At 32.2% G+C, this 27,314-nt stretch overlaps 3 protein-coding genes across 7 annotated transcripts; 2 read left to right on the top strand and 1 right to left on the bottom strand.

Annotated features, from left to right (window-relative positions):
* Positions 1–812: 812 nt before the first annotated feature.
* Positions 813–4,102, bottom strand: LOC118645739 (uncharacterized protein K02A2.6-like). Its single transcript, XM_036287446.1, is given in 5 exon segments — positions 813–1,256; positions 2,151–2,746; positions 3,639–3,683; positions 3,686–3,790; positions 3,883–4,102. Coding segments are annotated over 5 exon segments (1,410 nt in total).
* Positions 4,103–8,757: 4,655 nt separating this feature from the next.
* On the top strand, positions 8,758–19,079 carry LOC118645698. 3 transcript variants are annotated; one of them, XM_036287334.1, is made up of 5 exons: positions 10,645–10,750; positions 14,574–14,784; positions 15,465–17,182; positions 17,292–17,472; positions 17,585–19,079. In XM_036287334.1, the coding sequence occupies exons 2-3, from the start codon at positions 14,667–14,669 to the stop codon at positions 16,418–16,420; spliced, it is 1,074 nt and encodes a 357-aa protein (XP_036143227.1). In that variant the 5' UTR covers positions 10,645–10,750; positions 14,574–14,666; the 3' UTR covers positions 16,421–17,182; positions 17,292–17,472; positions 17,585–19,079. The 3 variants fall into 3 exon arrangements, with proteins under 3 accessions (XP_036143225.1, XP_036143227.1, XP_036143226.1); XM_036287333.1 differs by lacking the exon at positions 10,645–10,750 and adding an exon at positions 14,334–14,412; XM_036287332.1 differs by lacking the exons at positions 10,645–10,750; positions 17,585–19,079 and adding an exon at positions 8,758–9,446 and having other exon boundaries at positions 17,292–17,387.
* Positions 19,080–19,282: 203 nt separating this feature from the next.
* Positions 19,283–21,285, top strand: LOC118645683. Of its 3 annotated transcripts, XR_004963365.1 has the most exons (5): positions 19,335–19,441; positions 19,903–20,169; positions 20,665–20,769; positions 20,857–21,016; positions 21,080–21,285. XR_004963365.1 is itself a non-coding variant. In XM_036287307.1 (4 exons), the coding sequence occupies exons 2-4, from the start codon at positions 20,623–20,625 to the stop codon at positions 21,187–21,189; spliced, it is 417 nt and encodes a 138-aa protein (XP_036143200.1). In that variant the 5' UTR covers positions 19,283–19,441; positions 19,910–20,622; the 3' UTR covers positions 21,190–21,285. The 3 variants fall into 3 exon arrangements, 2 of the variants coding, with proteins under 2 accessions (XP_036143200.1, XP_036143199.1); XM_036287307.1 differs by having other exon boundaries at positions 19,283–19,441; positions 19,910–20,769; XM_036287306.1 differs by having other exon boundaries at positions 19,283–19,441; positions 19,903–20,769.
* Positions 21,286–27,314: the final 6,029 nt, after the last annotated feature.

The raw sequence follows: 27,314 nt of genomic DNA, 5'->3' as shown, positions 1-27,314 counted from the left end.
ATTCATGTATGTTATAAAATATATTAATAATCAATACATTTGACATTACTCGTCAGTATTACATGAGCCAATTTAATTTTTATTTAAAAAATAACGAATAAATATTTAATAATTAATTAGCATTTCAATTTGATAAATGTTAAGATATAGGATTAAAAAAAAAACTTTATTAACTTATGAAAAAAAAATTGAGGCCAGAGCGAGAATCGAACCAGCGACTCCGCGCTTACGAAACTAGAGCTCTGTGCGCTCGGCTACGAGCGGCTCTGACAATAGGTTAAAATTTTCTGTACTTACAGATATCGGAAATCTTCAAAATCGATTTTCTCGAGTATTTTTGAGAAGCGCGTCGTACTGCTTTAGGAAATTGAAGTCCGGGTACTGATCTTCAAATCCTATAAGTATAAAAAAAATCGGTGTTCCATGACCCGTAAGGTCCCCTTGTTAGTAGTATTACAGTGGCTTGTGCAAGCCATTTAGATGCATATTCTGCAAATAAGTTTTCTTATACGTCTGTATATGACATACGAACACCTTCTGAAATGTATATTAATATTATTCAACATATTCTTTTAATAATTATAAAAATATATGCAGTGTTCCAAATACAATAATACATATATATAATTTGGAGTATATGTTATTGGAAAAGAAAACCGAAATGCAAGATAAGACGAGCGCTGTTAGGCGGTTCCGTTCCGAACGACTATATAAGAGAGAGTGGCATGCCGCAGCTCGCACGCGTGATACTTGGATCACTCAGGCGTTGCGCGCTTACGGTTTTTGCGCTCGTGCACATGATGTGACATACACTACAACTCCTCCCGCTTTAGATTGCTTCTCAGCGCCATTTGTCTTAAACGCTCGGACGAATGCCTCACTGGCCCCTTAGCCTCGTATTCTATCAGCTGATCGCAATGACGCTTCCAAATGCTGTTAGGCGCAACTTTTACTTCGAATGTTGACGGCGTAAGACGCTTAACAATTTTTGTTTCGGTACGTTTGACGTTGCCTATGCCGTGATCGTCGGTCATTACAATGTCACCTACTTCGAATGAGGGGTTACGGAGACCGCTACTATTCGCAATTTGCGCCTCTTGTTTAGCTAGTACCTTAGCTTCTGCACTCGGGCGCAACATATCGAAACGCGTGCGAAGCTCTCGCTTATACAATAAAAATGCAGGACTCTTACCTGTCGTGCAATGCAGTATAGTACGATAATCAGACAGGAATATACTAATCGCTTCCTCAAGACCCTGAGTAGCACCCGTTTGGCCACGTCAATATTGGCCACGGTCCCGATTGGCCACGTCAATATTGACCACGTCAATATTGGCCACGTCAATATTGGCTACGCGTCATTATTGCCCACGTCATTATTGCCCCCGTCATTATTGGCTACGTTAATATTGGCCACGCGTGATATTGCCCACGCGTCATTATTGCCCACGTCAATATTAATCAATTTTTTTGCTTAGCGTGGAAAGTTGCAAACCCATGTGGTGTAGAGAAATGCTTTGCACACACACACACACACACACACACACACACACACACACACACACACACACACACACACACACACACACACACACACACACACACACACACAAACACGGTGGTGCAAGGAGGGCCTTCGGCCCCCCCTCCCGCACCCACCCTGTCCAAGTTGCAAACCCATATACAATAATAACGTGGGCAATAGTGACGCGTGGGCAATAGTGCCGTGGGCAATATTGACGCGTGGCCAATATTGACGTGGCCATTATTGACGTAGGCAATATCACGCGTGGCCAATAATGACGTGGCCAATAATAACGTGGCCAATAATGACGCGTGGCCAATAATAACGCGTGGGCAATAATGACGTGTGCAATAATGACGTGTGCAATAATGACGCGTGGCCAATATTGACGTGGCCATTATTGACGTGGGCAATATCACGCGTAGCCAATATTGACGTAGCCAATATTGACGTGGGCAAACGGGACGCTCCCAAGACCCTTTCCCCCTTTTACAATTTTTTAAATTTTGTTTTTGAAAACGCCTACAAAATTTTTTGCTGCGCCGTTCGTTGCGGGGTAGTACGGCGGTGAAAAAGACTGTTTGATTCCTCGTCTTAACAAAAAGTTTCTGAATTTTTCGCTGACAAACTGCCTTCCGTTGTCCGTCACTACGTGCTGTGGTAACCCATGGCGAGCGAACACATTGCTCATTGCTTTAATCAGTTTCTCAGCCGTAGTGTTGGACTTGAAATCTATGATTTCCGGCCACTTCGAGTGCGCGTCCACAACCACCAAGAACATGTGACCGAAAAATGGCCCTAAAAAATCTAAATGGATTCTGCTCCATTCCTTGTCCGGCCATGGCCACGGTGTTAGTTGTGCACGCGGTGGTTTTTTACGTTCTTCTGAACATGTTATAAATGTTCGGATTAATGCCTCGAGGTCGGCATCTATGTTTGGCCACCAAACGTACGATCTTGCGAGCATTTTTACCTTGACTATGCCCAGGTGCGACTGATGTAGTTCGTACAAAACGTCTGCTTTTAATGACTCTGGTATAACTAGGCGGTGGCTCCAAAGTAAGCACTCGTCTTCTAAAGATAATTCTAGACGTTTATTATAGAATGATTTTTCTGCTCGCGATAGCTTGTTTGTGTTTGCTGGCCAACCGTGTATAGTATAATTTTTTATTTTCTTTAACACACTGTCTTTTTCCGTTTTCGACGCGACTGCCTTAAAGTCTAAAATCGATATGCCTTTGTTAATATAATACAAAGAAGTGAAATCCGAGTTAAACACGTCTGTTTTGTCCTCGATTGGAAGGCGCGACAGTGCATCGCAATTACCGTTGCGCTCGGACTTAATGTACTCTATGTTGTACTTGAAACGCGACAAAAAATATAATTTTTGGTATTTCCGCAAATACCTGAATTATTTTCGGTATTATCACAAATACCTGAAAGGTAACAAAATATTAAAACTTTTGTACAAATATATTATATTTATAGCCTAACTTGCAAAAACAGTGTCTATTGCAAACTCTGTCAACAGCTTGCTAGCAGAAATACAATATTTCTGATGATAAATTATAATGCCACTCTGACGGCAGAAATCGAACAGGATTTGTTGTTTCAATGCTTTTAAATGGTAATACTACAAATTCTGCTCGCTTTCTGCCACCAATCTACTGTCACATTCTATCAGCAAGTACTATCGACAGGACAACAGCAGATTGCTAATATAGATGATTATAGATCTGTCGACAGATCCTATTGAATTCCTCGCTAACTTGTCGTCAGACTGTTAACAATGGGCCTGTTTTTTTTCGCTATATTGTTAAATTAGTGCAATAATTTAGAGTGAAAGAAAGTATATTTTTTCATTCTAATTTATTGCACTAATTCAGCAGTACAGTGAAAAAAAAACAGGCCCATTGTGTTTACTGTGTAGAAAAATTTAACAAATTGTACCTGATACTCACTTCTGTTTACTGCATTACACGCTGTACTTTCGCGTAATACATTTTTGGTAAGCTGCGTAGGTACATTCAATAGCTCTTTATTATTCGATATAAAATTTTGTTTTTGTGGAAGAGCGGGCAGAATTTTTTTTGTGCAAAATCATTTTCTTTACACGAATCGTCTTCAGAAGATGATGATACATATTTTTTTTGCTTTTATGCGTCTTTTTTTCTCTCGTTATTTCGTTAGATGATACACCTGTTTCATCAATATTTGATGTATCTTCCGCTAAGCATAATTTCTGCATACCCTCTTCGTACGAATCTAAATAATTAAAAATATAATTATAAAAGTAGTAATATATTAATCTCTGATATGTTCAAACTTATGTATTATGTATTACTGTATTCGCTTACTTGCAATGGTAAAAACTTTCTTTACGAGTAACTCCTCCCAATCTGACTTTTCTTTTGGTATTTCTCTGGCCATTATAGCCTTATTAATACGAAGTTTTGTTTTAAAGTGACTAGGCCAAATATTTAAAAATGTATCAGCATTAAAGGCGATTAAGCATATTGCAGGTATCAACTGCAAGCCATCTTTAAACTCCGCAACAATATATTTATTATTTGCCATTTCTCTTTATAGTGCAATGTACGTGGTTATACTGCAATTAGCATATTTTATTATCGAAATATGTATATTATATAACGCACACAATTATATTTTATGGAAATATAATTAAAATAGTTAAAAGGAAAAATTACAAAAGTGTTTTTATCATTTTTCAAGCTTTATATAGAATATCCATAATTGGCCACAAATAAATTTCATGTTATTATTATGTACTTTCATTACTTTAATATCGAAATTACTGGATTGACATAGTGATGTTGTATATATGTTCAGAATCGCGTGGAATGTCTCTCGTTTCTTTGCGACGCTTAGAGAATGATATGCGGCTGGATCGTATTCGTGACCACGCGAGAGACGGGTGATCGCGAATGCGTGTTTAAGAGATGTACGGAGGTAAATCGGGACGTCCGGGCGATACGAAGACGCGTGAGCGCGGGCTGTGAGCAGCCAGTCTGTCTCCGAGCGACTTACAGACACGTTGCAATTATCGGTTATTAGTTCACGTGAACTTAGAATCAAAATTACTTTCCGGACGAGCACTTGCTCTCGGTCGCGACAGTGTGCAACGACGTCGTTGCACACTTACGCAACGTCATTTCTCCTGTTGTTCTCTGTAAATTGGAGTGTATATTATCAAGATTAATTATACGTTAGTTTTTTTTGTGTGTGTAATACACTGTAATTTCTTGAACATCCCGGCTTCCCTTCCACGACGCTCACGCGCTAGCGAAACAGCCTCTGACAATATAATATGTGGCCGTCCGGATGAAAAGGGCTCAAAGGACCCACTTTGTCGATCCTAGTTTTCGAGTATTTGCGTTTTTTGAGTTTGTGATAAAAATGGACAATTTTGTCTTTTTAGTGGAATCAACACAAGGATTTCCTGAATCTTTTTACACTGGAATTTTGTTTTGAACTAATTTCTAAATAAATTATTTTTACAGAAAGAAGTGCCTCACACGTAGTAACAATATTTAATTTCAGTTTTTTCAAAATGCCGTTCTTCGCTTTCCAATTTTGAAGGTAAATAACTCCGCCATTTTTGAATCTAAAAGATTCAATTTTTTTTTAATGTTCGAAATTTAGTCAGGAATACGCCCATGTGCATAACGCCATAACGACAAGGTGGGCCCTTTTCATGCAAATGGTCGCATATGTATGTATTAGGGTGGAGCGATTTTTTTGACCCCCTGTTATTCGTGTATTTTCGGAAAAGACATAAAAATGATGAATTTTGATGACAAACGAAAATTTTTTAAATAAATATCCATCTACCCTTGATTAAAAAATCGAAAAATTGTTTTTTTTTTCCATTTTTTATTTTAATTCAATTAAGGGGATCCTAAAGTCGAGGCCGAACTCTGACGGAGTTGCAGCGCCGCCTAAACGGAATTAAAAAATTGATAACTTATCGACATTTTTAATTCAATAACTTATCGACATTTTTAATTCCGCTCTGTATTACCCTCCAACTATGCATGCAGAACAGGTTTGTGTCCAAACTGAATCTCGATAGAGTGAAATAGAGAAAGAAAGAGAGAGAGAGAGAGAGAGTAAACCAAAAAGGATAGACTATCTCCGTCTCTATCGAGAAATGAAAATGTGTTCGGTTCTCAATCTGAATCTGGACAGACCTGATGTAGAGCAGCATATACATATACATGTTGTGCTCTGTATATAAACAAAAAATATTTTTTCCAATACCATCTAAATAGATGCTTCAAAAAATATTAATTTTACCTGTGCCATCTAAATAGATGCATCTGGTTTAAATATTTGTTTCCAGTATCATCTAAATAAACGCTTCAGGTATTATTAATTGTACCTGTGCCGTCTAAATGGATGCATCTGGTTTAAATATTTTTTTCAGTACCATCTAATCTAAACAGATGTTTCAGGAATTATTCATTTTACCAGTGCCCTCTAAATAAATGCATCTGATTTAAATATTTTTTCCTATACCATCTAAACAGATGCTTCAGGAATTATTCATTTTACCAGTGCCGTCTAAATAGTTGCATCTGGTTTAAATATTTGTTTTCAGTATCATCTAAATAAACGCTTCAGGTATTATTAATTTTACCTGTGCCGTCTAAATAGATGTATCTGGTTTAAATATTTTTTCCTGTACCATCTAAACAGATGCTTCAGGAATTATTCATTTTACCAGTGCCCTCTAAATAAATGCATCTGGTTTAAATATTTTTTCCTGTACCATCTAAACAGATGCTTCAGGAATTATTCATTTTACCAGTGCCGTCTAAATAGATGCATCTGGTTTAAATATTTGTTTTCAGTATCATCTAAATAAACGTTTCAGGTATTATTAATTTTACCTGTGCCGTCTAAATAGATGTATCTGGTTTAAATATTTTTTCCTGTACCATCTAAACAGATGCTTCAGAAATTATTCATTTTACCAGTGCCTTCTAAATAAATGCATCTGGTTTAAATACTTTTTCCTGTACCATCTAAACAGATGCTTCAGGAATTATTCATTTTACCAGTGCTCCCTAAATAAATGCATCTGGTTTAAATTTTTTTTCCTGTATCATTTAAATAAACGCTTCAAGTATTATTAATTTTACCTATGCCGTATAAATAAATGCATCTGGTTAAAATATTTTTTATTCTTATTTATTTCTTGAGTACAGTTTTTCCAAAGCTCCATTGTACTTATCTTCTTTAATAACTGCCACCTGCGAAAAAAATAAACATATAATATACAATAATAAACAGAGAAGTGTGTTACAATAAAAATCTATCAACATACATAATAAAATATAAAACTTAATATAAAAGTTAAAGATTTCTTTGTAATCTTGCACTTTACTCAAACAATATTTGTGCAAATAATAAAATATTCTCTAGTTAGATTTACTCAAAACATTTTTTCGAACAAGTAATTTGAGAGATAATTGTGGTAAGATTGTTACACATTACCCACACGGCACATATCTTTCAGAAATCCTTCAAGATATCTAACAGATATCTTCTGTCAGATATCTTTCAGAAAGCTTTTTAAAAGATGTGATATATGGGTACTTTCTCTCAAATATTTAAAATTTTTCTATACAAAAAAATTGTGATACAGACTGTTTGTCTGTCTGTCTGTCTGTCTGTCTATCTGTCTGTCTATCTGTCTGTCTATCTGTCTGTCTATCTATTTATCTGTTTGTATATTTGTCAAACGTCTGATATCTTACATTACATTTATTCATATACTAACCTTTATTTCCATCTTTTTTTTCGGGAGAGCCTGGTGGCAAACAGAGGCACTGTTTTTGCACTGTCCCAGGGGGAAATGACAAGTCGGATCGACATTGATCAGACGTCGATGGCGTCTACAGCTTTCTTAGATAGAAATAGTAAATCAGATCGATGTCGATTAGACGTCGATAGCATTTACGCGGTTCCATGAAATGGTAACAGAGGGTGCATATATGTATAACTATGCGATATATGTGTTGCAACTGTATATGTTCATTTTCTCTTCGAATTCTCTTTGAAATCTCTATCAAACTGGCAAACATAGCACTTATGAACTTAGTAATAACAATGAATATTTTGTTTTTTTTAAATATTTTTATTGAAAACGTTTATATGTAAAAAATTATAAATTTTTATAAAATTTATATAGAGTTTATATAAAAGATAACCCAGATAGCACAAAAAATTTATAAAATATTTATAAAATATTTATAAAAAAGAAAAATATTTATGATAAATATTTTGTACATATTTTTATGTTTGAGTTTGTCAGGTATAAAAAAAATATGATAAATATTTATGAAAGTATTTAAAATAAATATTTATACCATTATTATCAAAGAATATAAAAAATATTTCGAGTTCATATATCATAAATATTTTTTAGTACATTAAAAAAATATATTTTATATATTGTTGATAATAATTTTTTTATCATTTCTAAATGGTTTATGAAAAATAATTATATAATTTTTAAAAAATATTTTTTGAAAATAAATTTGTAAAATATTCATAAAAATTTATAATATTCTATACTACTCTGGGAAATTTATATAAAAGTTTATATTGAGTTTACATAAAAAAGTGTTTTATGTTCTAAATAAAAAATTTAATAAATAAATTTCTAACCCTGCATAAAACGTCGGATTAAAAAGAATTAAAAAATATTGAAAAACATTTGGTCAAAAAGCAAAATTCAAAAAAATTCAAAAAATATTCAAAAAATATTCAATTGAATATCTTTTGAATATCTTTTGAATTCTTCGCATTCAATCGCAACAAGAAGCATTCACATAAATCCGAACTTTCGCATTAAAAAAGATTCACTTCTTCTGATCAATAATTGTTATCGGATTCAAAGATATACAAGATTTCATGGTTTTATTTTCAATAATATCGCACTGAAAAGTATTACCCACGATCCAATCTGAGATTTCTGCAAAACAGAATTCACAATAAAATTTCGTGAATACAAAACACTATTTTTGAATAAGACATTTTATGCAGGGAAGTGAATAACGTTATAAATAATTATATTTTCTGTTCCTTCGCTTATTTTTATATCAGCCACAAAAAATAATTTTTGTTTAAAAAAATATTTATTTAATCAAGTGATTTTTGTTTGAAAAGATGTTTACATTTTAATAACTAATTTTTTTATTACTTTAATTATTTTTGTGTGTATAAAATAAAATCTAGTAGGATTTGAAGCCTGCGCGTAGGATTTTAAACATGCTCCTGTAGGAAAAGTTCTCAATGGGTGCAATCAGTAGCACAACCGCTCACTGAGCGGCTAAGTAGCAATTGAAAAAGATGATTGGGTCTTACCTTTGGATCAACCAACAAATCACCTTCAGCGGAGAATGTAGCGGTGGAACTGTTGTAAAATTCTTTAATATGATTGGTTTATACATTTAGATTCGACAAGAACTAAGAACAAGAACCAATCATATTAGAGTATTTTACAACAGTTCCATCGCTACATTCTCCGCTGAACACAGCAAATGTGTTGGCAACATTAGGTGCATCCAGGAGCGCAACCGCTCACTGAGCGGCTAAGTAGCAATTGAAGGTGATTGGGTCTTACCTTTGGATCCAACAAATCACCTTCAATTGCTACTTAGCCTCTCAGTGAGCGGTTGTGCTTCTGAATGCACCCATTGCTAGACACTCTATGTTGAGCGCACACATGCATCCGTATAGTTTCTCTTGGCGTCTATTTCGTGCTAGTTCCTATATCTTCTCGACCGTTTCACGAAGCCGTGTCCGGCACGGTGTGGCATCTCACTGGGATCGTGCTATTCAATAAAAAATTGTCAGCAATCAATCATCGAAAATGAGTGACAATCCACCGGTAAGTGCTTCGATATAAGGTGCGTTCGGGAAAACGCTAATTAGCGTTATCAATATCAGTCTATCCTTGGTCTATTTTTTATGCGTAATGAAGATAGATTAATGCTGATAACGTTAATAACGTCTCCCTGAATGCAACCATAGTGTGAGTTCTCATTTATCTGTCTTCAATAACTTCGCAAGAATCTCATTTTCATGATCTATATATTTGATCGATTCATTCCCGAAATCCGGCCACAAATGTAACGACCGTTTTCCTACACGGACGTAGCTCGCCGGGATCTAGGGTAGAAAAGGTCCTGAGGCAATGAATCGTATCCGACGGTGTTCGATTCCTTAAAAATTATATTATAATGAATATTTACAGATACATTTACAATATTTACAGGATAGCTTGACGTTTCGGCGTCAGCTGTTCGTGTGAACCCGCGGCGGTGTTCGGTGGCGAAGGCGGGGTACGCGGCGCGAGGTTGGGTAATCTCCCGCTGTGCCGAGCGAGATTTGCGAGACGCGGGAGCGCGCGGCGTGGTGGGCGCGGAGCCGTGTTTACGCGGAGCGCAGGTGATCGTGGATGCGCGGCCGATAATTTCTCATCCCGTGTCGGAGATGACGTGTGTCTTAGGAAACGGCACTGGTCCCGAGAATACTCGGGAGAGACGGAGAACGCTCGATCTCTTGCGTCCGGGCCGTGTATTTAGGATGGAATGAGCTGCGGCCGAGACTGCCTCGGCGAAGGCGGAGAACACTCCACCCTCGACTGATGAGCTCAGGATAAGGATGTGAGTTGATCGTGGCCAAGAGCGCTTGGCGAAAGCGGAGACGCTCCACTCTACTGCTTGATCGAGGAGGACTTCTCGTCGTATCGGGCGGACAGGATTGCCGGAATACGGTCGGTCGAGAAGTGACTTGGTCCTCCACCGGGACGGCCTTTTATACCCGTCCGGGTGGAGGTTCGTACAACTCCGAGAGCGCTCGGGTTCCTCCGTGCCCGATCCCCTCCGCTGATCGAACAGCGGAGGGCCGGTGCGCGGATCGTTGGAGATGCCTCCGATGAGACGTGTCTTTATGACGGGCCGGTGCCCGTATAGCGGCTCGACGGGTGTTCGGTCGGGCCGCGCGCGGACGATGGAAGCCGGCGGATGGGAGGTTCGTTACAGATTATTTTATTTACTCAATAATAAAATCCTATTTTTCGATGCAGTGTTATCAGTGATATCAATAATAGTCATAATTGGTTATATATAATGCCAAAATAACATCTGTGATATAATGACACAGCTTATTTGAGTTTTGCATCCTCGAAGAGTATATATTAGATAATTATAATTACTTCATAATTAAATAACTTATAAAATTTAATTTCTATGTACTTTATAATTTATTAATAAATTTTTGTTTAGGTTTAGGTTTAGGTTTACTTAATTAGAAACTATGTGTGCTTTTATATGCTTTTCTTTATAACCTCATTGTGCAGGTTAAATGTTACCCCGTTGAAAAGATGAGATGGAAATCCAGATGGTTATTTCCATGTATATGCATTCCCATGGATTTTTGATATAATTTTGTATGAATTCCATGTAGATAACCATATGGAATTTATACAAAATCATCTAAAATCCATGGGAATGCACATACATGTAAATAACCATCTGGATTTCCATTTTATCTTTTCAACGGGGTATCAATCATCAATAATTCCACTTTATATTTTTTGCTTTTGCTATGATTTATATAAAGTTTTCATACTATCTAGACTTTTATTGTAAATGCATCATAAGCAACATTTAATATTATTGTTTTTATTTATTATGTTCTTTATATAATAAATATTTTAATCAAAAAATGGGAATTCCCAGACAGCATACAATTATTTATGATAAATGTTCATAAATATTTATCTACATTTATTTTTTGAAAATATTATATAAATATTTTACACATATTTTATGTACATGAAGGAAAAATCTTTAAAATATTATAAAAATATAGACTAAATATTTTACATAATATTTATAAATAAAGATTTGTAATATTTTGTAAATATTCATAAATATTTATATATATTGTACAAATCTTTATAATTTGTCAAATCTAAGACCACAAAAATATTTATAAAATATTTAAATAAATATTATAAATATTTTGTAAATATTTTATTAATATAGTGTGCTGTCTGGATTAGAATACCAGCAATAAATTAACAATAATTGTAGTGTTTGTCGACAACAACTGGCTATAATTTATTTGTATTATTTGTAGTTTATATTGTTTTATTTGTATTTTGTATCATTGACACATCAGACACATAAGCATTTTTTTCTTTATTTTTTTTTCTTTTGTAATTAATTTTATTTTCTGACGTTTATTTAATGTTTAATTTAATTTATAATTTTCTGTTTACCAATCTATGTTAATTGTTAAATACTTATTTTTTATTTATCTAATTACTTTAGTTTCAATATGTTAGTTTCAGCAATTTCCCATATTTAATGGATGTTCTTGATGGAATGAGATATTTTTTTATATGTATACTATAGGTAATCTTTCTTTACTTCTTGTTAAATTTACATCTTAGAATTTTGTCACATATTATTTTTATAACAGAGGAATCATATTGTTTTCTAGCTGTACTGAAAAGGACCCAAACCAAGGGTCGAAACGTTGTACCTTTTTTTATTGTGAAATAAATTATAGCCAGTTGTTGTAGACGAACACTACAATTATTATTAATTAATATTTTATATTTTATGTATTGTTTTTACATGTGCATATTGAAGTATCATAGAAATGCGAAGGAGCAAGTTATCAAGGAATTAATTCGCCAAAATAGGAATAAAGCAAAATGATTTAAGAAGACGAATAACCAATATCTACGAAGCAGAAACTTCATCCGATGATAATGAAGAAATTCATATGCTATCTATTCCAGAGATCAACAATGGAGATATTCTTTTAGAAACGAATAGTTCTGAATTATCAACAGTGTTATCAACAGGATCTGATGCATTTAATGATAGTTCTTTTGAAAATGAGAACAATATAAATGTTAATAATAATTATAATGATGTTAATGATGAAGTACATTTTGAAGATGAGGACAGCGACAGTGATGGAATTGGTGAAATGGATAATGTTGTTAATATAAACAGATGTAGTGATTATGAAGATAATGACCTAATGATTCAATTTGAAAATGATGAACAGAGAGGTTTTTATGCTTTAAGAACATTAAGAGAGTGGGCCCTGCAAGGAGGTGTGTTATCCATGAAAATGTTACAAAATTTACTTATTAGATTGAAAGTATTGTTTCCTGTTTTACCTAAAAGCTACAAAACTTTACTCGAAACACCTTCACACTTAGGTGTTCAGCAGTTACCTGATGGGTCGCAACTGTATAAGGGTATAAAGAAAATCTTGATAACATGCTTCTTGCTGAATATTTAAATGTTTACAATTCAATTATTATTGATGTAAATATGGATGGCCTTCCACTGTCTAAAAGTTCTAAATTAAAATTTTGGCCGATTTTAGGTTATTTGGTAAATACAGAAAATGAACCTTTCATTATTTGTGTGTATTTCGGTGATCATGATCCTGCTGATTTGAATTCTTATCTGCACGAATTTGTCAATGAATTGGAGGATTTATTGGAAAATGGGTATGTTCGGAATGACTACACATACTCGTTCAGAATACGAAATTATATTCTTGATGCACCAGCTCGCTCATTGGTGAAATGCTGCGTTGGTCATGGAGGTTATGGAGCTTGTGAAAAGTGCACCTGTGTTGGTGAATATGTTGCTGATCGTATAATCTACACAAATTTGAATGCTCCATTGCGAACTGATCATTCGTTCACCACTCAAGAAGATCCACTTCATCATATAGGTTGTTCTATTTTAGAGAGAATACATACAGGAATGGTTTCCCAATTTAGATTGGATCCATTTCATTTAGTCTGGCATGGAGTCTTCAGACGATTATTGATGACATGGATGAAATGGAATGGACCATGGAAACTTAACAAGCTTGCCAGGAAAAATATTTCTGACAATCTGATTTTTTTAAAGGATTTCTGTCCAAGTGATTTTTGCAGACCACCGAGATCAATTAATGACTGGAAGATGTACAAAGGTACAGAAGAAAGGCGATTGTGCCTTTATGATGGACTCCTAGTATTTCGTAATAAATTGCAGGAAAATGTTTACAAAAACTATCTCTTACTTCATGCTGCTTTATATATTCTCTCTAGTCCTTTGCATTTCAATGTACTTAATGACTTTGCTAATGAATTACTCAGAACCTTCATTCAGCATTCTATTAATTTATATGGAAGACGTTTTGTGGTGTATAACGTTCACTCACTCTGTCATTTGGCTGAAGAATGTGCAGAACACGGACCTCTGGAGAATTTCAGCTCTTTCAAATTTGAAAATCGTTTAAAATTAATCAAAAGTAGCCTGAAATCTGGATATAAACCATTACAACAAGCTGCACTACGAGATTTGGAGCGAACCAGAAGAGTAGAAATTAAATTAAAAGCTAAAGAAAAAATTGTTTACCTTTTTTATAGACAAGAAGATGCAGAAGAACAATTACCAGGAATATATTTTCAATGTCTTTCTATTGATGATGTGGTTTTCCGAACTAATATAAAAGACTCTTGCTTCTGCACAACAGATGGAAATGTTTATATGTTGAAGAATATTATACAGCAAGAGAGAAGAGTGATGCTTGTTTGTAACAAGTTTCAGAAAATGGAAGATTTCTATACATATCCTTTGCCATCATCTAGACTAGGCATTGTTACAGTTTCAGAAATAGACGAACAAAGGCTTATTGTGCCATTGCAGAGTGTTCACGCTAAATGTTGGTTAATGCCTTATTCTGATGATTACTCTTTTTTATGTGTTCCTCTTCTCCACACAATGCTATTGTTTTTATAATATTTAATATTTTCAGCTAAGGTATTGTATATGTGTATAATTTTTTATATATATACAATTGTATGTAATGCAAACAATTGTAAATATTTTTCAATTAAAAACATTGCCATTGCCCAGAAAGAAATTTGTGATATAAAAAAACGTGATTATTTGATTTTATTTTTTACCTTTTTATTTTATAGTTTGTGGTCGTGAAGTTCTTACCTACCGATGGTGACGAAGATGAATATTACGAGGTAGCTCTCTCAAAATGGATTCAAGATTTAGATGAAAATATGATCGGGAATATACTCTGGCCAGGAGATAATTCTGCAGCAGGAATGTTAGTTCGAACTCAAGCAAATGCGCAATCAAATTGGTCCACTTATATAGTGGAAGTTAAAAGATACTATGGTAAGCAATTTTCCTTTGTTTTTGTTTTACTTAAGGATGAGACGGTACAGGTATTTTTTCCCTGCTAAACGTTAAATTGCATATTTCAAGAAGTAAATCATTTTTTGCATTTGACAACATTGCATGGCATTTCATAGTGTACGTGTCACTTATTAAATAAAAAAACACTATTAAACACTTAAATGAAAAAAATATTTTCTACTTAAGCTAAAAATTGGTATGGACAATTATATATAATCTTAATTGTTTATAGTCTTAATTATATAGTCTTAATTGTTCTGCTTGCAAAATTTCATATTTTTTAAATCATTTTTCACTGAGATATAATTTTTCTCTCATTTTCCATAAGACTAAATGTAATTTTATGTTCTAATTAAGCTAAAAATTGGTATGAATAATTATTACTTGGTCTTAATCGTTTTGCTTGCAAAATTTCATGTTTTTTACATCATTTTTTTACTGAAATATAATCATTTTTCCCCTATTTTCCATAAGATTACGTGTAAGTTTATTATTTAATTTTCTTAGTAACAAGTTTTCTAAACAGCTTTAAACTTTGACAGAATTCTTTTTACGATGAAATTTACAGAATCTAATTGGTTTCAGCAAGCTTTTATTATTTTAATCTAATGCCTCAACATTCTTAAAAAAATCTTAGTAATAATGTTTCTCTGCTACAGATACATACTTTAATGCACGAAAAGGATTGACAGGAATAATGGAATATGCCTCAGCCTATGAGACTGATACTGGAAAAGAAATGGGAAAAGGAAAAAGGAAGAAAAAAGTTAAACAAATTTCATCTTCATCAGATGAATCTGATCAGTGTATAGAAAATCAATCTAAGAAAAAAAAGTCAAGCATTTCTTCACCACCAGCAATTCATGTTTCTGAGGCTTCTATTTCACTTAATAAGATTTCTGGTCAAAAGTGCAAAAAATATATTATTCAAAATTCCTCAAACGTCAAAGAATTGAAAGTTGCGAAACACTTAGGTAAATCTTCATCAGAAAATAATTGTGAGGAATTGCTTGAAAAAATTATAAATGAAAAGAAAAAGGCTATGAAGAATACTGAGGAGAAAAATAAAGCTATGTTACTCAGTGCATCTTCAAAAGTTCTACAATCATCACAAAAGCAATCTAAATCTGAACTTGGCACCTCTTTTTCTGGACATTATATGAAGAGTTCATGTACATTCGAAAATGTGAAATCTCCAGAGAAGACTCTATCTAATAATCTCAGAGAACTAAATAATAATGCTAAGACAAAGACCAGAGAAATGGTCAAAAGCTTTAAAAACTCCACATCTTCTGCAGTTTCCTCACAAACTTCATTATGTGCTTCAGAAGATCAGTTTACATTACTTCTTTCTGAAAAAGAACCATTAATTGTGAGCCCAAAAGTGTCCAATATTTCAAGGCAATCTGACGATTCACGTAGAAGTCTACAAGAATCTCCCTTGTTAAATATGGAATTAAAGGAAAAGTGTAAGCAGATAAACCCTTTGTTTCAGTCACCAGTGAAAGTTGATACTTTGGTACCCGCACAGGAAGAGCGTAGCCCACTTTCCTCTAAAGAAAATTTATATCCACCATCATGGTATGCTTTGCCATCATTTTCATCACTCATATGAGGGATGTTTTTCCATCGTTTTCATCACTCATTTAGACATTATACTTCTCATGAATTTGATGTCACTTTGACATTTTGACTAGATTGTTTTCACTGGGTTATTCCTTGAAACGTCATTTTTTTAGGCATATTTCAAGACGTTTTTTCCTTTTATCAAATATATTTAGGTGTCTGCAGACGTTGACATATAAGGCTCTCATGTATATGTTGATTATAGGTTGTTAAATTAAATAGTCAAACTAAATGCAAAAATTTTGTACCATTTTCCAAACAATTATGCAATATTTTCAGTTATTAATTAAACAATATTGGTAATTGATTGCACATAATTACATACCAATCTTCTTTAATTAAAAACTAAAATTTTACATAATTCCTAAAATTATACAAAAATTTTTTATTCAATTTGACCTAAAGTACACTTACACGAGAGTTTCATATGCATCGTCAAACATCCTATGTATATATTATATATAAAATAACATTTTATTACAACTTGTACAAGTGATAATAACTTATGTCATTTTATGTTAATACATTTTCAGATAATAAACGTTTTATAAAATTTGAAAAAAATTTGGAAAACATTAGTAGCAAGCTTGACGTTGTTATTATGAATCAAGCAAACTTAAATAGAAGTCTGCTTCCAAAACAAGCTGTCATCAATAGACCTTCAAATTTACCTTCTCTGCCTCTGAGTAATATAAAAAGTCTTAAAGAGTTTGAGAAATTTTTATCACAAGATGTAAATCTTTCAGCAGCGGTATGTAACATTTTAATATATTTATACAACCTAATATATTTTTACTGTTTGCAATGTGCATTATAAATACTGATAATTCTTTTACATTTTGCTTGTTCCCTTCTTGCAGTGCTACTATTTAAAGAGTTTGGCTTTGGGGACTAATGAGAAAATTGCAACGTCAAAACTTATGGCCAAATTGATGACCAATTCTTTAGCTATACATTTTAATTTTGATGGTCATAATTCTCAGAATGCTACGAAAATTAAAAGACCCTTTAAAGAGCTGAAACTGTGGGAATTATTTCAAGGTATTTTATCTTCTTTCAGTATTATGTTTTTTAAAGTTTTTGGTTTATTGTACAATTGGTGACTCAGAGACTCGCAGATTATTAATTTTTCTTTGTTGTACTTTTGTTCTAGGAGTGATGCTATTAAAATTTCCGGATAGTGATTTATCAGAAGCTTTAAACGCAATTAGAAGTTGGCTACAAAATGCTGCTGGGCGTAAACACGATTAAAATTTTATGATTTTTAAAAATGTGCAATTTGTAAAGCCTTATGTTATTGGTTCTCTTTTTTATTTTATTGCACTAGAGCAACTATATAAAAGTTAAATGCGACTATTTGTTATTACTTTTTTAAACGGGTTTCAAAACGGTTTAAACAATTATACTATACTGAAAATTTGTACTAGTCGTTTTTATAAATGTAATTCATAAATTTTTAATTTTGATAATAAATGCTATGTTCACGAAGCCATATACAGTATAGTAGAATTGTTTAAACCGTTTTGAAACCCGTTTAAAAAAGTAATAACGAATAGTCGAATCGGGCAGCGTACAAAATCATACTGTTTATTTTCCGTTATTTTCCTTATAATTGTTTATTTACGTATTAAGGAAGATTTGTTTTTACTTGAAAAAATTTTTTATGTGCAAGTATTTGTGTTAATGTACTGCGTACTCTGTCAAATATGATACTGTCGATATTGTTATTAATTTAGGTATAATTGAAATATATATACAGATAAAGTTATGTAAAATAAAAAATTTTTCTGCACCTGTCGTTTAAAAAATAATTAATATAATTCCAATCAAAATACTAAGCCGTTGCAGTACCGAATGCAGCCATTATATTCAGTAGATGTCTATTAGATGTTTTACAGACGTCGATATTAACATCTAGATAGCGTCGAAATTCAAAGATTTGAACGTCTACATAGACGTCAAATTAGATCTTATTTAGACACATCTAAAAGACGTCGATTCAATGTCTATCCGACCTGTCATTTCCCCCTGGGGTGTACACATTGTAAATAATTTTTTTTTTTATTTCACAATATACCGCACTCAATATAAATATACTTTTGTGACAGATCTATGTGATCTGATTGTTGTCAACGTAAAGTCGCGTTGCGCCGCGCCACGCCGCTGTCGCACTCTATTAGGGTTGGTTCACATTTGGTCTGTTCGTTTTCGCTGCACTGCTGCACTGATGCAATAAGTTAGAATAAAGACAAAATTCATTTGTCTTATTCTAACTTATTGCAATAGTGCAGCAGTGCAGCGAAAACGAACAGACCAATTGTGTCAGTGCCGGCTCCTATCGTTGCCAATACGTACCGTATAGTGAACCCACACAACACACGGACGTCCTTCGGATATCCTATATGTGTCCTGAAAAGTCCTGTTTATGTCCTCGTATTTCGGATGTCCGCGGGATATCCGAAGTACGTTATCCGGACGTCCCGTTAAATCGCAACTACAACAGGATGTCCGAAAGACGTGTTCCGGATGTCCTAAAATATCGTAGTATAATGTAATATAAATAATTATCGTGAAGATAACAATGCTATAATATAATTTGTATTCTATATCTTAATAATTAATAAAATTTAAATTTTATAAAATTTATACAACGTATATTTTTAATTATTTCAAAATAAGAAAAAATATTGTTTATACATTTTTTATTAATTGTTTAAATATTTTCAACTAATAATGTTACTAGTTAAATATGAAAAACTAAACTTTTTTGTTAATTATAGTTGTATAAAGTTGTTTAAAATAAGGAAATTATTTAAAATATATTATATTAAGTAAAAGTTGAGTGTGTCTGTGATTGGCTATCGCGTTGCAAAGCTCGCCATGCGCGTGCGCGATTGGCGACTCTCGGTAGCTAAGCGAGCGACGTGTGTGAGTGGAGAGACATTCTTACGTGGTGTGTGTGTGTAAAGTTAGCCGGCAGTAGCCAGCAGTTCATCTGCATTTTTGAAAGGTACGTAATCTTTCTTTCTTTAATAAAATATTGTTCTAAATATTACCTGACATAAATCTTTACTTTTATAAAATAATTATATGAAATATATTGATAATTTATTGAAATATAGTCTACTTATAAATTTGAGGTTATTTTCGGTTGTAAAAGTTGCATAGAAAATATTAGGCATTTAAAAGATTAAACAATATAATATCTCATTTTGTATTGATCCCGTATTATTGCCATGCGATAAAAGGGTACTCGTCGTATATTTTACAAGAATTAAGGGGCCTATTCTGTAAACGCTAACGATATCGTTAAGTGTTCTGCGCAGTTCTACGATATAGAAAAACTGCGTAGAACACGTAACGATATCGTTAGTGTTTACAGAATAGTTTATAGTCAAACACTTGTCGATAGACGTAGCAAGAAAATACGAGAAATTGTTTTTTTTTTTTAAGAATTTTTTGTTTTTGTAGACTGCAGAAAGAGGGTCTCAACGCTGAGGAGATATCCGAGCTGCAGCGGGAAATTTATAAAACGAAGCGACGTAGACGATGTTATGTCGCAGCAAAGATTAATCGACGGGAAGGTAATTGAATGTCGAATACAAGTTGCGGAAAGATCCGAAGTTGAAAAAGGTACAAGGTGCGAAAAAGGTACGAGGTACGAAAAAGGTGAACGCACCTTGATATTGGAAATAGAGAAATTAACCTTGATATTGGAAATAGAGGACCTAAAGCTCCGTAAGTACATAGCTGTTTATACATTGAAGTCCGTAGAATTGAATGTTACTGATACGGTTACTTGTATTAATCATTTTGTTTAATTAACGTGTATTTCTTTGCTCGCCGGCTTAAAACGAATTAAATATTGTGGCAAATTAACAGTTTTATACAAAGTATTTAACTTTGCTTCAAGAAACTCTTTGTTAGAGTACTTTTATGGAAATATAAAATTCTTATAAAAATATAACATAAAATATAAGTTATTACTAAAATTATATGAAATAATTATTTTTGAATGTTTTGAATCTTTTTTCGATATTTGAACGTATTTCTTTACTAATTGTAAAAGGATTTATCCCATTTAAAGATATATCGGCCCATACATTATAAATTCTTTATCTACTTCTTGAATGTCATCCTTCTTTGGCCATCTAAACTCATTTAAATTAGCAGATAAAAATTTAATTTTACATGTATTTTTTTCTATACGTAACACTCTTGAACGCGAGACAGGAAGAATTGGAAAACTTTTTACCAGTTTTTCCATTGAAAACGCTAAATGATTGGCATGAATTTGAGACATTATTGTCAAACAACGCTGCTGCGCGTGAACAGCTTGTAAGTATTTATAACACAGTAACGATTCTAAAAATGGTACAAGTAATCGACGATAAAGATTAAATTAAATTTTTTTTATTCTTTCAGGAGAAAATGTTTTCCACTCGTGGGGGAAAAAATGGTGCTGAGCATATTCGACGAATATTACGAGCCGTGTTTTCGCCTTGTGTAGCAACAAAAATATCCTGGCAAGGACTCAAAAAGAATGAAAAGTTCAACGGAACTTTCGTTTTACGTGCATTATTTAGTATGTATATTTAATAGTCGATGACAAAAATTGACGATATAATACTTGAATTCTTGTTCGCAGTTTCTGCAAAGCAGCATTTCAATATTGACGATAGGAATGTGGAGTTAACCATAATTAACTGGTTCCGCCGTTCGTCTGAGAGGATAAAAAACCCAGAAGACAATATCTGAATGTATATTATATACCTACCTGATAAAATAAAACTTAATTGTTTGTTTTTCTTCTCCTTTATATATATATATATATATAAAATATGTCAAAGTGAATATGTATATTTTATTTGTGCTCCAACAACTGTCCTCTCATCAAAAGTAATTCACGAAAAATTTGGGTTGATTTATAAATGAAATGTCGAAATATATTAATACTTTATTATTTTTTACTGATCAATAGCTAGCTAATGCTTTCTACGATAAAATTTTTACCAGATAGATGTGAAATTTGAATTACTACATAATTCCGGAACTATGGTAAAAACAGTAATGTTTTTTTTTATTTTACTCCAGACATAAATTATAATTTGAAAAAAATTAAAAACAACTTAAATAATTTTTTCTTATATTAATTGTTTTATAATCTCAGAAATAGAATATGAAAAAAAACAATTAAGACGTTACTATATTTTTACCAGAGTTTCAAAGTTATAGTCCAAATTTCTCACATTTATCCGATGAAAACTTCATCGTAGAAAGCTTCGACTATCGACGTATACAAAATTGTCTAATGTTAACATATATAATTTTGCTAAAAAATGCACTGAAGCACTAAAAATTGGCTTGATTCATAAATAAAATGTCGAGATATGTTAAGTTAACTTATATATTAACTTAACATATCTCGACATTTTATTTATGAATCAAGCTAATTTTTAGTTGTTTCAGTGCATTTTTTAGCAAAATTATATATGTCCAAATGATGACCATTTTATGTCCGGTGAGGACATTCTAAGGACGTCCTTTGGATGTCTTTTGGCGAGACATAGGACAACCGTTTTTACGTCCATGGGATGTACACGGGATGTCTATCGGATGTCCTTAGGACCCGTTTCGGATATCCGATTTATGTCGTAATCGTGTCCATGTGTTGTGTGGGAACTGACCCTTTTTACTCTGCTATCACCTAGCTAGATCTTATATATGGCTGTCACTCTGGGTACGTTTTTAAATTCGCAACAGATACAGCCAGACACGCCAGAGTATTATTCCATCTTTGTTACTTATGGAAAGTTGAACAAAGATAGCAGTGTATCCAGCTACATCCGTTGCGAATTTAAGAACGCACCCTCTGTTACAGCAGGGGATTGATCGTGTAATTTTTCATGTGAAAAGTTTCACGTAAACTCAACTATGTCAACCAATGGAATCAGTGAGTTCGCGTGAAACTTTTTACATAGAAAATTACACGATTGATCCTTAGAAGGTCGAATTCAAAAGAAAGTGACAATTTGAAAAATGAGCAGCACTGTCTCCACTAATTGGTGTATACTTTTAGGATTAACGATATACACCAATCATTGTTGCTTTTCACATTTTCACTCAGAAATACAGAATCGATTCCCTGGATAGTAGCGTGTATGCATGTAAATGTATACACGTAAAACTTCGCGTTATTCATTTATACAGTACAATATTTTGTACTGTTCACAGCATGTAATTAATTTTTATAGACAAATGTGGAAAAGTAACGAACAATCGGAATCCATAATTTTTACAAAATTGCATCTAAGATGTTTATTATAAAATTTTTAAATTTATTTTAACATTTTTTAAATATAAATTTTAAGTATAAATATATTATTTTTTGTAAAAAAGTAATTATTATTTAAATTAAAAAATAGTCTTTTGAAAAAAGTTATTTAAATAAGTAATAATTACATTAAAAAAAAATTTTTTTTACATATATTTTAGTCAAAATATTTTAGTCTTTTATTTCCAATTTTTTCCAAAAATAATATTTTTTTATATGCAATTAATTTAATATATTATATTAATTTAATATATTTTTGTAAATAGAATACATTCACAAATTAAAAAACTTAAATTTAACTAAATATTTATTTTAAAAAAATTTATTTTTAATGTAAATTTTTAAAATTATTTTAATAATTGTTTAAAATAAATGTTTTATAAGAATACAAAAACATAACTTTGTAGTAGAAAAACCATTAATTTTAATTAAAAAAAAATTTTTTTATTTACACTTTTATTTTAAATTTTTATCAGTGAAGCTTTTATATATAAACTTTTGACAAAAATAATACTCTAAAATAAAGTACTTTAAAATAAAATAATTATAATTGCAAAAATATGAAGAAAAAGTAATTTATAATCCATGTAATTAAATTATATTATTTTGTTATATACTATCTGTTTTCCCTTATATTTTCTCATTTTTTTGTTAAAAAAATTCTTTTATATGACACCATAAAAGGAATCGAACCTGCGCGATAATAATAAGTATACACCAACATTGTTAGAAAAATATGTGATATTTGCGACAATTATGTGATATTTGTTACAAATACAACACATTTTAGTATTAGTGTAACCGCGCCGCTACGTTCCGACAATGTGATTTTATGTTTCTGTATTTATTATAACATCTTTTGTATGTCTCTCTTTTTCTCTCACTCTACTTTAAACTATATGGTTTGTTCGCGTCGCCATGCCCCGACATGCTCCTACTCACTCCAACGCATTCTAATAGGTTGGCGTCATCGGAATCAACGTATTGGAGTGCGTTGGGGTGAATAGGAGCATGTTGGGGCATGTGACGCAAACAGACCTATACTTTCGACAAGGCCGAGCAACGATGTTCTTTTGTTTTTTGGGTAGGCCTCGCGATTTTCGCATCTAAGTGTCGCGTAGTCATTGTTGCAACTTCGCAAGATGTCTCGCGAGGAGAACGTGCACGAAGAAAAAATGCCACGAGGTGAAGAAGATAACGTGGCGGATAAAAAACCGCCACCGGTTACACGTAAAAGTAAGTAATTTATAGTACATATATTATATGTTACACACACACACACACACACACATACACACATGCTTGCGTGCAAGAGAAAGAGAGAGAGAGAGAGAGAGAGAGAGAATATGCGGGCGTAAGATTTGGAGGTAAAAGGGAGCGAGGAAGTGCTGGACTACGGTAGCGCCGCCTATCTAAACATCCGTGAACTAATTTACCGCTATATATAACACATTTCATGCAGGCACACAAAATTTTCGGACACGAAATGTTTTCCAATGTGCAACTTTTTTTTTAGGACGCCTACGCTCGATCTGAAAGCGTAGTATTGTTCCTTAATGTTCACTTGTGTGCGGAAGGGATTTGATTTATACGTACAAGTTGCACAATTTTTATATCAAGCACATTTTGTTACGAGTCCACGCCAGACGCCGACAATTTTAAAACTTTTTTTCGTTTTTCGTATAAAATTGTTACTACCGCATATTGTTATCGTCTATACTTAAATTGTGGAGAAGGATTTTTAATTCTGTAAATTTAATAAAAAGAAATCCTTTGGTAAAAATTGTCGGTAAAACAGACGACTTTAGGATCCTCTTAACAATCGGTTTATTATGGTTCCTGCAATAAATTATAATTATTTCTTAAAAATAATTATGATTTATTGCAGAAAATCTTTTTTATGCATAAACAATATAAACACTCTCTTCAATATTTACCAACATTAAAAAGAAGCGTGAATTGCTAGTAAAAAAATATTTGTTTTATGTTATTAACTGCAAAAAGTGTGTAAATAATGAGAAATAGAAATACATAAAGCATTAGCATGCTCAATCGATTTTTTCGATTTCTTTGATTTTTTATTAGAGATATTCATTTACAAATTTCCGTTTGTTACCAAAATTTATCATTTTTAAGCCTTTTCCGAAAATACATAAACAACAGGGGGTCAAAAAAATTGCTTGACCCTAATGTGTATATATTTGTATGTGTATATCTATATGTATATGTATATGTATAATATGTATATTATATAACGCACGCAATTATATTTCATAGTTAAGAGAAAAAATTGCAAAAGTGTTTTTATCATTTTCATAAGGCATTTTTCAAGCTTTACATAGAACATCCGTAATTGGCCACGAATAAATGTTATCATTATGTAGTTTCATCACTTTAATATCGGAATCGCTAGATTGACATGGTAATGTATATAAATCTTTTACATATTTTAATTGTTTACATATTTTAATTGTTTTCCAATAAGATAAATTTCTTTATCTGTTGTTTGTATAATGTTCACAATCAGAATGCATTTACCGTTTCTTAATAGACAGCATTTATTAGAAGAACTTTTACAATTAATATTAAATGTTCCATTGAATATCATGAAATACTGTGATGCAACATCTACATTATCAGGTATTGGACCATTCTTGTGCACATATTTACACGAATATGTTACACTATTATTATCATGTTCTACAAATAAAAAATCACAATTTGCAATCTCACTATATCTTTTAATCAATTGTTGCAATGGTTTATCATTTTTGCGTAACCGTCTCTTAATAAATGTCATATAATTCTCGAAGCGAAATGCACTAAACTTATCAAGCGGGCCATACATTCTTATGTCAGAGCATATATGTAAAAGATTATGTACATTATGAGATATGTACTGTTTGCCATATAATATTTCAAATGATTGTACAAAATGATTAAGTAAAGATTCAGCGAAATTTATTAATTCTTCTTGACATAAATTTTGACATGTAAATATTGTCATAGCTACATGTAACGTAACGAAATAAATATATAATTTGTCTTGCAATATATTTCTCAAAACAACAGGGCCTGTATATAATAAAAAAGTTCTAAATTCTCTAGTTTCTGTAATTTCCATTGCTTAACGTCTCTTATTGATCTAGATCTTTTAACAAAATCACCTGGTATAGTATTCCTAAGTAAAATCAGTAGATGTGATATTTGATAGATTGTGGATTTAAACGTATAGAACGTGGATTTTTCATCCAAAGTAGTATCATTTTTTTATCAACTCCTAAACATATCAAGTGCGTATTATTTAACGAGGTATTAGTTAAAGGTAGAAATTTGGGAACGTTATTTAAAATAGAAAATCCGATTTGAAAATCTTTGTAGGCATTAACTGCAAATAACTCATCTGTTCTCAAAGGATATTGTTTTTCATATGGAAAGCATATTCTTCCATTAGTATATTTATTTGCCTTTGACTAAACATTTAGTGCAACTATTAAATCTCATATGACCTTTTATGCACAATGCAAATGACTTTACAGGTGCATCGCATATTAAAGCAAATAATGTGACTTTAATTATATTTTTATTATGAATATAACCATCATTAATAAACTTTATTAAATCGTAGACTAAATATTGCAGGAACACTTTAGAATCATTAGGTTTTGTATATCCAAAATATGCACCAACCAGATATACTGACTTATTAAAAGTATTAGAGCATAAAATAAGCCATAAAGATGCTTGTGATGATTTTGCTATAGGCAGACCATCGATATTTATTAATAAATTAAAACATTTATCATTATTTTTTGATAGCATTTGTTTAATAATATCGTGTAAGCCAAAATGAAAATATTTCCTCCCACATACTTTCATTATATTTGTTTGTCTTGGAGTTTATAATAAAGTTCGTGTATCTATGGGTAAGTTATACGATGTATATTGACATAAAATTTTTAACAATGCATTACATGCATTGTGGGGAATGTTATACGAAATAGCCCATGTAGCTAGAGCATTTCTTAATTTCTCCTTATCTCTCAGTATTGTCATTATAATTATCATTACATTCTTCATCATTTTTAACAGAGTCATTGCTGAACAAAATACAATTACTGCTGTCTCTTTGGATGTTACTACCTTGACACTCATCATGATTCCTTGTACTTGTATTATCAATATGTATTGTGTTAGTACATGCATTATTAATATAAAACTTTTCAACATTATTAATATCAAGCTTTTCAGTTTTATTGTGTATATTATAAGAAGTATTAACAGTATAGTAATCAAAAAATTGATTTTGAACATCTAGCAATATCTATTTCTGTATTATTCGCAATAATCCGTCTACTACGGCGCTTGGAAACAAGCCGTCTTTTACGTGCGGCATTTATGCAAATTATTAATTATAAAAAATATATACATATTTCTTATAATTAATAATTTGCATAAATGCCACACTGAAAATAAATACAGATAATTAATCGTGAATATTCACAAAGAATATGTACATATGTATGCTTATACATATATATGACATATA

Source organism: Monomorium pharaonis, chromosome 5, assembly GCF_013373865.1.
Source record: "Monomorium pharaonis isolate MP-MQ-018 chromosome 5, ASM1337386v2, whole genome shotgun sequence".
NCBI classification, from domain to species: domain Eukaryota; kingdom Metazoa; phylum Arthropoda; class Insecta; order Hymenoptera; family Formicidae; genus Monomorium; species Monomorium pharaonis.
The sequence above is the reverse complement of the archived record's forward strand: the minus strand, read 5'-3'. Positions and strand labels throughout refer to the sequence as shown.